The sequence below is a fragment of the Medicago sativa genome, chromosome 8 (genome assembly GCF_051527215.1).
Source record: "Medicago sativa cultivar Bolivia chromosome 8, Bolivia_mono, whole genome shotgun sequence".
In the NCBI taxonomy this organism is placed as follows: domain Eukaryota; kingdom Viridiplantae; phylum Streptophyta; class Magnoliopsida; order Fabales; family Fabaceae; genus Medicago; species Medicago sativa.
The window spans coordinates 8,220,001-8,232,854 of record NC_140756.1 but is presented as its reverse complement, the minus strand read 5'-3'; the positions used below and the strand labels follow the sequence as shown (position 1 = coordinate 8,232,854).

General features: G+C 37.1%; 1 protein-coding gene, 1 non-coding gene and 1 pseudogene across 2 annotated transcripts; all 3 read right to left on the bottom strand.

Moving 5' to 3' along the window:
• Positions 1-279: 279 nt before the first annotated feature.
• LOC146896657 (secreted RxLR effector protein 161-like) lies at positions 280-882 on the bottom strand. The gene is made up of 2 exons (XM_085736333.1): positions 772-882; positions 280-582 (listed from the first exon to the last, which is right to left on the bottom strand). Exons 1-2 carry the CDS (start codon positions 880-882, stop codon positions 280-282), a joined length of 414 nt encoding a protein of 137 aa, XP_085592459.1.
• Positions 883-3,256: 2,374 nt separating this feature from the next.
• Positions 3,257-3,969, bottom strand: LOC146896656 (uncharacterized; annotated as a pseudogene).
• A 5,750-nt stretch (positions 3,970-9,719) lies between these two features.
• On the bottom strand, positions 9,720-9,826 carry LOC146896655 (small nucleolar RNA R71). Its single transcript, XR_015024359.1, has one exon. It is a non-coding gene; the product is annotated as a small nucleolar RNA R71 (small nucleolar RNA).
• Positions 9,827-12,854: the final 3,028 nt, after the last annotated feature.

Here is a 12,854-nt window from a genome sequence, read left to right as displayed (position 1 = left end):
GAACTTAAACAAACTCCAAGTAATGCTCGCGGCCTTCACAAAAGCTTCTAACTTTAGAGACTTGGTCATGATATACGCCACTTGGTCTTCACTTCGACAATACACCAAATCTATGGTTCTGTCGGTAACAAGATCACGAAGAAAATGATATCGCACATCTATGTGTTTACTTCTCCCATGTAAAAGCTGGGTTTTTGGAGAGTTTGATAGTTGAACTATTATCACAATGAATCACAGTTGGCCTCTCTTGATAAAAATGTAACTCTTCAAGAATTCTTCTTAGCCAAATTGCTTGGCATGCCGAAGTTGCTTTGCAGCTATGAACTCCGCTTCGGTTGTGGGCAAAGTAACAACTTGTTGCTTCTTTGATTCCCATGATACAGCAGCTGATCCTATCATAAACACATGACCTGATGTACTTCGCCTATCATCCAAATCACCCGCATAATCGCTATCGGTGAAACCGGTCAAAACAGATCCTCCATTTTTCTTATAGAAAATACCAAAATCTATTGTTCCTTTCAAGTAACGAAACACCCTTTTTGCAGCTTCAAGATGCAACTCGTTGGTCTTTCCATATACCTACTAATCGGACACACGGCATACATTATATCGGGCCTAGTGGCTGTCAAGTACATTAAACTTCCAACAATTTGTTTGAAGTAAGTACCGTCAACCCTCTCCCCATCAATATCACTTGAGAGTTTCAAACCTGGTTCAGTTGGAGTTCTAAGCTGGATTACAATTCTCCATATGAAATCTCTCCAAAACCTCTTGAGCATATTTCTTTTGTCCAATAAACAAACCAGCACTCGTTTGCACTACTTCTATACCAAGAAAATATTTCATTTTTCCTAAATCGGTCATGTCAAAATCAGCCATCATAGAATTCTTAAAATCGAAAATATAGCCTCATCATTACCGGTGAAAATAAGATCATCAACATATAAGCAAACTATCAATATTTTACCTCCTTCTCCGGTTTTGATGAACAAAGTATGCTCGTATGGGCATTTTATGAGACCCGCCTTCTCAAAGTGATCTTCTATACGCCTATACCAAGCTCAAGGTGCACACTTGGACCATATAAGGCCTTCTTCAATTTGTAAACTTTATGTTCGCTACCTTTTACCACGTAACCGGGAGGCTGCTCAATGTAGACTTGCTCAAGTAGTTCACCATTAAGGAAGGCGCATTTTACATCAAGTTGGAATATAGGCCATGAATTTTGTGCGGCTAATGATACCACCAATCGAATTGTATCTTGTCTTGCTACGGGGGCAAAAACTTCTTGATAATCAACTCCATGCTCTTGCTTGTAGCCTTTCACAACCATCCTTGCTTTAAATTTGTCGATTTCTCCCTTTTCATTCGGCTTTGTTTTATAAACCCACTTCACACCAATGGTTTTTTGTCCTTTAGGAAGATCGGCTAACTCCCAAGTCTTATTCCTCTCTATGGCTTCAATTTCGAATCCATGGCTTTTTTCCATTTTTCTTCTTTCATCGCTTCGCGAACAATATAGGATCGGAGCTCGCAAATAAAGAAAAATGTGCGGTAGCATCCTCATCGGATAATTCATCGCCACTCACATAATCTATCATCCAAGCTGGCCTTGTCCTTTGTCGTCGTGGTTCGAAACGGATGACCGATCTTCATTTGGAATTGAGACACTTAATGAAGGATTTGGCGAAATTTCTCCAAGGGACCGAGTAGGAAGCCGCAATTCGATTCGGACTCTTGACTTTTCTCGTCATCTTCTTCAACATCAATTAAAGTTTGTTGCTGCTCGGTGATGCTCCAATCCCATGTATTTTCGTCATCAAAGAAAACATCTCGACTAATGATTATTTTCTCGTAATGGGATTATATAACTTGTACGCCTTCGATTCTTCACTAACCCCAATAAAAACACATTTCACACTCTTATCGTCAAGCTTTGTTCTCTTTTCATTTGGAACATGTGCATACGCTATGCATCCAAAAACTCTAAAGTGATCAACTGATGGCCCGACTTCGCTCCAAGCTTCTTGAGGTGTTATGTTTTTCACGGCAAGGGTAGGACTTCGATTGAGTACATGAACGCTCCAATTGATCGCTTCGCCGGAAAGTCTTTGGAATACCCCTTTTCACCATCATGTTTCGCACCATGTTCATAATAGTCGATTCTTTCTTTCGGCCACACCATTTTGTTGTGGTGTGTATGCAACGATGGCCGCCTCCGTATTCCATGCGATTCACAAAAACTTGCAAAGTTATGTTAGTTAAATTCACCGCCGCGATACGTGCGAAGGATCTTAATGTACTTTCCGGACTCTTTTTCAACTCGAGCTTTAAAGCTTTTAAAAACAATAAAAGCTTCAGATTTCTCTTGCAAAAAATAAACCCATGTTTTTCGACTATAATCATCTATGAAGGTAATGAAGTACCTTTTGTTTCCATTCGAGGTTGGATTGATTGGTCCACGGATGTCCGAATGCAACAACCGTAGACATTGCTCGGCTCTCCATGCTTTTCCTCGCGGGAAAGAGTCGCGATGTTGTTTACCAACAATGCGGTCTTCACACATTTCTATAGGATTGTTGATATTGGGCAGTCCTTCCACCATGTTCTTCTCATGTAGTGTCTTTAAGCCTTTAAAACTCAAATTACCATAACGCGAGATGCCACGGCCATGTTGGATCTTGCACTCTTGTCGACAAACACTTTTGGACACCATGCTGAATGTGTAGAGGGAACATACGATTGGATGTCATTTCGCTTCAGCTATCGGACCCTTCTCTGGATGTTGAATTTGACACCTACTTCGTTGGATGATGATGATGTAACCTTTTTCTTGCGGTTGTCCCGGACTAATGAGATTGCTTTTCAAATCTGGGATATAAAACACACTAGAAATTGTATGCACAATGTTGTTTTTCATATGGAGTTTAATATCCCCTTTTCCCATGACAAATGCAAGAATTATTACCAAGCTTTACGGTTTCTCTAAATGTTTCATCCAAATCATAAAACAAAGATTTGTTTCCACACATGTGATTGTTGCAGCCCGAATCTAAATACCAAGTATTACCTAGTGAATTGTTCTTGTCAATGTAAGCCATCAAGAGCAACTCTTCTTCGGTTTCGAAAAATTTACCTTGGTTTCCTTCTCTTTGTCCGGCATTCATATTGATAATGGCCATTCTTGTGACAACGATAACACTCCACCCTTGCCATATCAAATTAGGCTCCTTGATTGTAATGTTGACGTCCTCTACCTCTCGCCTCTTCCTCGAAATCCCCCACGTCCTCTTCCCGGAGAAATGATTCCTCCATGAGCGGTAACTTTCAAGGCTTGCTCCTCCACATCATATCTAGTCATCCTTTGCTCATGAACTAGCAACGAGCTTTGCAACTCATCAATCGAAAGACTATCAATGTCATTCGATTCTTCAATGGAACACACCACATAGTCAAACTTGTGTGTCATTGAGCGAAGGATTTTCTCAATGACCGCAACATCATCCAATTTTTCTCCATTAATGCGCATCTTGTTTGCAATTGACGGTGTTCTTGAAAAATAATCATTGACTGATTCTCCTTCCTTCATGTGAAGAATTTCAAACTCTTTGCCAAGAGCTTGGAGTTGTGCACGTTTTACTCGTGCGAGCCTTAGTACTTCTTCTTCATTGAATCCCAAATGTCTTTAGCGGTGTCTTTCTTTAGGATGGTCTCCGGTACAGCACGATCTATTGCTTGAAACAAATAATTCTTTGCCTTTAAATCGTTCAATCTCTCGATCTTTCAACACCTTTTTCGTGCTTCGTCAAATTGGATTCATCTCGAGGTTCGGTGATGCCATTTTCCACAAGAACCCGGTACTCTTTGGATCGCGAGAAAATTTTCCATCAACATACTCCAATGATCATAGTGACCATTGAAGCGTGGAATAGCGAGGTTGAACAAAACTGTTGTTTTCGAAGTCATTGAAAGAGGAGAGAGAAAACTCTTCTTTCTTGCAAGAATGAAAGTTGCGGCTTTTTCAAATCGGGCCCCGAGTGGGGAGCTCGATACCAATTGTTATTAAGTTTTTACCTTGCAGAATTGGATACGGATTTATTGACTTGAAATGTAATTAAATACAAGAGGAAGTAATCGAAAGCTAGAAAATAAAGGAACCACTAATCCCACGTTTAACAATTCCTAATAACATGGGATTCTCCTAAGGAATAAGTAAAAGCAACGGTATTCCTTACAAGTAGGAATTTATTAAGGAAACTAACTACTAAAAACTCAACACAATGAAGATAACTCGATTTTTATCGGATTAGCTAAAACCAGTTGACCATCCAACGCGCCTTTACGAAGGATTATTAACGAGTTAACTATCAAATTAGTCCCTAACTATGTAGTGCACTCTCAAATATTTCTTTGAGATTATGAGTATTTTAAAAAGGTCCTTGACACGATTCAACCGACGAGTTGGTCCTTATATTAAACAACTTACTATCAATTAATCCCATATATTTTAACAATTTACTATTAGTTTGGTCACTAACTTTATCTAATTACTATCAATTTAGTCCTTAGTATATTCTTTGAAGGACTAATATATGAATAAAATTTTACGGTCAGACACCTTTTCAAAATATTCATAAAGTTAGGGATCTATTTGAGAGTGATGTACCGAGTCGGGGACTAATTTAGTGGTTTACTTGATTATTAACTCACCTTTGTTGCTGATTCTGCCACTGCTCGCTAGGGTTTTCAACAAGGAGAACAACAACTCAATAGCAAAAATAGTGGTAGTTCAAGTAGCTAGGCTCACTTGACATACTGGCTAGGAGTGCAATGGTTTGTTATCCCACTACCGTTGGGCCAATAAGAATCCCTCATGTGGTGCCTCTGTGAAAATTGTTTTTTTCTTCATCTATGGACAAAATCCTTCATTAAATTAAATGTAATGTAGTTTGTACATGGGTAAAAGGCTGGAAAACAATATTTTTGTTGTCAATTATACATTGTTTATAGGTATGTAGATAAAAGTCATGTTTGAACCGTATTTTTTTATTTAACTAAGACTTAGTTGTTTGTCACCATAAGTAGTGTTAAAGTTTTTTTAATTTCTTTTTAAATGATAATCGTCGGATATGATGCAATTTATTTTATTAGTATTATTATTCGTATAATTGTAAAATATTATTGGCATCAAAATAAATATTTTTTATTTAATAAATAAAATAAAATAAAGTGGTTGATTTCAGATTTTGAAGGGTATAGAGAAACTAATTATTTAATTATAACGTGTTGGATAATATCCCTAAAAAAACGTGTTGGATAATACTAATGAAATTGCCATTGAATTGGATATCGACCCAAGATTAGGGGTGGCAAAACGGGTCGACCCGCCGGGCCGGCCCGTTTGGCCCGCTATTTTTGGCGGGTTGAGTCGAAGTTTTGAACTCGCTTTCTATAGCTGGCTCGGTCCGGCTCGTCTCGTTAAAATACGGGGCGGGCACGGGGCGGGCCGGGCCGGCCCGCTTAACTCGTTGGAAATGGGACGAGCACGGGGCGTGGCGGGGCGGCCCGCTTAACTCGTGTTTCAATTTGTTATTTTGAGTCTTATTTTATGTTTTTAGATTTATTTTGGTTGTTAGATATATTTTGAGACTTATTTTATGCTTTTGGATTTATCTTAGTTGTTGTGTTTATTTATTTTGAGACTTATTTTATAATTTGGTTGTTGGATTTATTTTATGATTTGTTTTACGTTGCGCATTTCCCTTATTTTGCTATTAGTTATGATGTTGAATTCGACAATTTGATAATTATATTGTTTTTCACAAATTTACTTGCTACCTATTCTTTTATATTTTTTTACGATAAAAGCAACATAGTTTTTTTTGTAACAATTAAGTTATAGAAAAAAAAATTAAAAAAAGTTTTTGTTTGGCGGGCCGGCCCGCCAACTCGCAAGCCCGCCACTAAACGGGGCGAGGTGAGATTTTGGACTCGGTCACAAAATTTGACTCGGCTCGTCTCGTCTCGTTTTTAGCGGGCTTAGACGGGGCGGACCTAAATGGGGCGGGCCGGCCCGCTTTGCCACCCCTACCCAAGATATTTATTATAGAGAAAGCTTGCTTTTTCTTTGAAGGAGAGAAAGCTGCTTTTTATTATAAAAGAACCACAAAATGTTGAAAATGCTAAAATCGTTGAAAGCTTGTTAATTTTTTTATGTTGAATATTAGTTTGACGTTATAATTTGATGCTATTAATTAGAATATGATTTTTTTTACACAGGAGTAATGGACCAAACTAGAAAATTATTATGTATAAGGAAAGCCTTCAATTCTCTTTCTACTACATAAATGACATTTAATTTCTTTCAAAAAACATAAATGACATGTAACATCGGTAGAAATCGACTTTTCATATCGGACCCCAGCCGATGTCACTAAAGGTGATGTTGAATATCCGTAACATTTCACATAGAGTATGGAACGGTTGTGAACATAGGTCGGATAATCCAGATTTGATATGTGATTATTAAAAACGGTATAAGAGGTTTTTACATTGGTTGTACTAGTGTAACCGATGTCAAAGCAAGTATATTTCACATCGGATATAAGTTTCACCATTGTGAATTTGAGTTTCAATTTTCATTCAATTTATGTTTCACATCGGCTGACGTTCCCACCGATGTGAAAAATACTGATTTATTTTTCATGCATTCATTTCATTTATATTAAAAATATGCATATTTAAATGGTTATATTTGTCAATCTAATTTGAGCATAATGTTTTAACATCAACAATTTTATAAGCCTATGTTGAAGCAAAATGTGTACACACATTTCATATGTACAATGATCAAAGAGAAGACAAAATTACTTAAACATCAAGCTATAGCTACTACAATGCTTCATCAAAATTAACCAAACATCAAGCTATAGCCACTACATTGCTTTAACAAAACAATGATGTTAAAAGTCGTTTTTCTAGTAGTGTACGGGTATTTAAATTAAACCAAACTAATAAATGTTAAAAGCTGTTATTATAGGAGAGTCATGATGAATTCATCTTATTGGGGTTCGAAGAGGAATGGTGGTCGAAGTATTAATTGGCTAAATTGGGATAAGATGACTGTTTGTAAGGATCACGATGGCCTTAACTTTCGTGACCTTGAAGGTTTTAACCTTGCCATTTTAGGTAAGCAAGGATGGAAGCTCCTCACAAACTCTTCCTCTCTCCTCACCAAAGTTCTCAAAGCTAAATATTTCCCTACAAGCGGGTTTTTGGATGCCACTATTGGCCATAGTCCAAGTTTCACATGGAGGAGTATCTGGAACACTATTCCGATGTTATCTCTTGGTTATAGGTGGAAAATCGGTGATGGTAAAGATATTAATGTATGGTAAGACCCCTGGATCCGCACTCGTCGAATTTACGACCTACCACATTACCGGCAAGCAATCTTCTCAACCTGATTGTGTCACAAATCTTCAATCCAACAACCAACACTTGGAATCGTGACTTTATTGCATCTATAATGAACACACATGACACATCTGATATTTGTAAGTTGCCTTTGCACTCCCAAACACACTCGATACAATAATTTGGAATGCATCTCCTAATGGCTCATATACGGTTAAATCCGTGTATAAGATGTGTGTGAGTATTTCGGACCGGCGGTCAAATTATCATGTCCCGGGGATTGGAAGTTAATTTGGTCATTGCGAGTTCCGCCAAAAATCAAACATTTTTGCCGGAGATTGCTTCGCAACAGGTTACCTACAAGGTCTAATTTACAAATTCGTGGAGTCCATTGCCGGTCTACTTGTGTGGTTTGTAATCGGGACTGGAAGATGAAATGCACATGTTTATGCATTGTAAATTTGCTACGGATTGTTGGAAAGTAGTGAACCTTTGGGATAAGATAGCATCATACATGACGTCAAGCGGTAGTTTTTCCTCTACTATGTTTGTGATGAGTCTTTATTTAGTCTATTTTTATGCATTATTTAGTTTCGTTTTAATTAGATTTAGTTTTATTTTATTTAAATATTATTTCCTTTTTGAGCTAGTTTACTACAAATTGCATATTTTATATTTCGGGAACGAATATACGATGGAAGGTGTCTTGGAGCAAAAGAAAGAGGACTTTAGCAAATACAGTACAAAAATACGAAGATATGGAGACAAAAATATGTCTCCACAAAGTCGAAGCTTGGCACGGCCCGTGCCAACATGTGGCACGACCGTGCCACCCCCTAGAATCTCTTTTCTTGCTTTTTCTTCGGGCCCAAGTTACTCTGTTGTAGTTTTACCGATTAGCCCTTATAGTTTCTTAGATTTTAAGTTAATTGTAAAGCTATAAATAGAGTAGCACTCCATCATAAAGATTCATCTTTTGTTCTGGGAATAAAAGTTCACTTTTACTTTATTGTTATTTTATATTCTTCTTCTTCTCCTTCTTCTCTATGTCTACAATGAACGTTAGTGAGTAGACTCTTCTTGTCTTGGGATTGTTGGATAAGTCTAATGACGTAATCCTAATCGAACCAAGCTTTAATCCTAATTTCATGTAATTCTAATTTCTAATCTAGATTCACCGTTTTAACGTGAATTAACCATTATCAAACTGTAGAAGCGAAAGTGGAGGGTTTGATAATTGTTAATCCATCATCCCAAATATCAATTCATAAAGCGAAAGCGGAGCTTTGATATTGGAACAAGTGAATCTAGACAATAATTGCAAAGGCATCGAAATAGTCTTTGCAATTATTGAGACATGTGTAGTTTCAATCCTTATAAGCTTCTTCTAGTAATCAAGTCAGCGAAATAGGCTTGGTTACTAGAGGTAAACTCTCACCGGACTTTCATCGGAAAGGTGAGGGGCTAAAGAGAAACCGGTCTTTAGAAATTAGGTGTAAAACATGAAATTAGAAGTTAAAGTCTTGGCTAGTGAAGGACTTGTCATTAGGATGAACCAATAATTCCAAGGCTCTTTTATTCTATTATTGTTATTTTCTTATAAATAAAAATCCAAACTTTATTCTCAAAACTCTCATCTAATCGTTATTTAAAGTTAATTGAATTCATAACTCCCTAGCGGAACGATACTCTATTTTACTACTATTACTTCGATAGACCGTGCACTTGCGGTTTGGCCTATCAAGTTTTTGGCGCCGTTGCCGGGGAGTTATTGCAATTTGATTAATTTTTTTAGGATTTGACTGAAAAAAAAAATCTTTTTCCTTATTATATTTTATATAAAAAAATCTTTTTCTTTATTTTATTTTATTTTATTTATTTCTTTCTTTTTCTATTTCTTCTTTTGCCTTTAAATTCTTGGGAAGATAATAACGATATGGCTAAGGAACGCTCTCTCAAAGAGTATGCAATCCCATCTTCAAATGAGTCATACGATACTATTGTGTACCCAACGGTTGAGGACAATTTTGAAATAGAACCTGCACTTATTCACTTAGTGCAGCAAAATCAATTTTTCGGATCACCCACCGAGGATCCGAATTTTCATATTTCAACCTTTTTAAGACTCGGTGGAACCTTGAATGCAAACCAAGAGGCCGTAAGGCTGCACCTCTTTCCTTTTTCCTTAGGGGGTAGAGCTAGTGCTTGGTTTCATTCATTGGAATTTGGTTCTATCACTTCATGGCATCAATTAAAACAAGCTTTTCTTGCTCGATTCTTTCCATATTCTAAAACTTGTTCAATTAAGGAATCAAATCATACAATTCAATCAAAAAGATGGAGAATCTCTTTACGATGCGTGGGAGCGTTTCAAAGAAATGCTTAGACTTTGTCCCCATCATGGTTTAGAGAACTGGCTTATTTTTCACACTTTTTATAATGGTCTTTTATATCCCATAAAAATTTATGTTGATGCAAACAGTGGAGCTTTGATGAACAAAACATACACAAAAGCATATGCTTTGATCGAGGACATGGCACAAAACCACTATCGGTGGACCTACGGAAGGGACACCACTAATGTTGCTCCTTCACCCTCTAAAAAAGAGGTAGGTATGTATGAAAATTCTTCCCTTGATCATCTAGGCTAAGGTTGACGCACTCACACAAAAATTTGATAAAATAAATACTAGTGCTGTCACACCTGCCCCCGTATCACCTCTTTGTGAATTTTGTGGAATATTTGGCCATATTGGCATTGATTGCGAACTAGGTAGTGTTGTTAGAAGTCCTGAGCAAGTAAACTATGCTCAATATAATCAAGGGTTTATAAACAACCAAATTTTTTTCAAACCCCTCAAAATCTTTTTGGACAACAAACAACACCACTCGGTTATGCAAACAACCAAAGAGTCCCTCAAAAATCTAGCTTGGAACTTTTTTTAGAAAATTTTTGTATAAATCAATCCGAGCAGCTCCAAGAGCTTAAAAATCAAACTGAATTTTTGAAGGACTCTCTTGCCAAACTTACATCAAAAGAAGACTCCATAGTTACTCACGGTCGGATGCTTGAGACTCGGACTTCTCAAGTGCCCCAATAGGTGGCTACTTCCTCTCAATCCTCTGAAGTCCTCCTAGACCAAACTGAAACCAACCCCAAAAACCATATAAGTGTTATTACCCTTAGGGATGGTAAACAATTAGAGGACCCCGTTATGAAAATTAAGAACAATGAAGGAGAGATAGGGAGTGATGAGCCTCAAAGTGAGAAAGCCAAAGGAGAGAATGAAAATCCACTTGTTTCACCATCTCATGAGCATGATATTTCATTAACACAAGGGTTTGATGAGTGCAAGTTAGATGAGCAGTTTAGAAAATTTATTGAAATACTTCCAAACAAATTGCCACCTAAACTTAAGAATCTAGGAAGCTTTTCCCTACCTTGTGTCATAGGATCTGAAACTATAGAAAAATCCATGTGTGATTTGGGAGAGAATGTTAGTTTGATGCCATTGTCCCTTTACGAGAGATTGGGTATAGGATAGATGAACCACTTTCTAATCGTCAAGCTAATGACTCTAAACGAGCGCTTCGTGGGAGGCAACCCATGAATTTTATTGCTTTTATTTTTTTGTTTCTAAACGAGCGCTTCGTGGGAGGCAACCCATGAATTTTATTGCTTTTATTTTTTTGTTTTGTGTTATTTTAATTTGTTTTGTAGGTATTTGTCCAACTATGATGAAAAAAGTGAAAGAAAGTTGAAGCCGTTGACCGAAACAAAAAAATCTCCAAAAAAAATATTCTCAAAAAAAAAAATTGCCTCTTTCCGAAGCTTGGCACGGCCCGTGCCGATGGTGGCACGGCTGTGCCAACTTTTCAGCCAAAAAAAAATTGAAAAAAAAAACATTATCATTTTTTTATTTAAACAAAATAACTTCTTTCATCTTTCCTCCATAACTCTCTTCAAACTTCACCAAACCACAATTTCTTCACCAATCTTCATCAATACAATCAAAAACCTTCCTTAAACCCCATCACTAAACCAACCTTTCCCACACAAAACCTAACCTTAACCCAAACCAAAACAAAGTCAACTAGGTCAATGACATCCAAGAGGAAAGGTAAGGAGATTGAAGACTCCGGAAGTGGTGCAAGAAGCAATCAATAACCCGCAATCATAGGATCAAATTCAAGGATCCCGAGCAAAGGAATAGGTATAAAACTCTAATCTCTAGAACTATCTCTACTTGCAGGTACCTTGATGTTAATGCTATGGATAGACTAGAAATAGAGGATAATGTGATTAGGCTGTTGAATAACACAACCCTATGCTTAGGTACCTTGAAAGGGTTATGGCTTGTACCGTATAGAGTAAGAAAGAGGTAGGGAATGATGAGAGTTGTTTATGTCGTGGGCTATGCTTTATAACCATCATATTCACATTTGCTATTATTTGCTTGTTTACCTTGTTTCAATTGTTAAAAAGAAACCGGATGATAAGGGTGATATAATGGTAGGTGGAATAATCACTTTTATTGCTAGGAAGTTTGGGGTGAGTGTGAATCAATGGATCAAGAGGATAGAGGGAACTATTATCTAGACTTATATACTCTCACTACTTTGTCCTTCCTTAGAACACATGACCCTACTCACAATTACCAATATGAATGGAGAAATATTAGAGCTTATTGTTTGATTATTCTACCTAATCTGGACATAACTAATCCGGAGGTGGTGGAAAATATGCTTTATGTTGGTACTAACCCACAGTACAAAAATGATGGTGGTGATGAAGCGGAGGTAGGTGCAAACTGCACCATGAACAAGAAGTTGGTGGAAGCTATAATGATGAACGGCGGGCATGGATGCAAACCAAAGTTCAAAGAATAAGCACCGAGCAACAAAAATAAGGTGTTGAAAGGAACAATGTCCAAAGGAGCAATCGAATAAATGAAGAAAACAATCAAATGCTCCAAAACATGATGCAACACCTTTACCTCCAAAGTCCACTATGGACTTCAATAAAATTGTGAGCTTTCCTCTTCCTCTACTCTTCTTCTTCTTCTTCTTCTTCTTCTTCTTCTTCTTCTTCTTCTTCTTCTTCTTCTTCTTCTTCTTCTTCTTCTTCTTCTTCTTCTTCTTCTTCTTCTTCTTCTTCTTCTTCTTCTTCTTCTTCTTCTTCTTCTTCTTCTTCTTCTTCTTCTTCTTCTTCTTCTTCTTCTTCTTCTTCTTCTTCTTCTTCTTCTTCTTCTTCTTCTTCTTCTTCTTCTTCTTCTTCTTCTTCTTCTTCTTCTTCTTCTTCTTCTTCTTCTTCTTCTTCTTCTTCTTCTTCTTCTTCTTCTTCTTCTTCTTCTTCTTCTTCTTCTTCTTCTTCTTCTTCTTCTTCTTCTTCTTCTTCTTCTTCTTCTTCTTCTTCTTCTTCTTCTTCTTCTTCT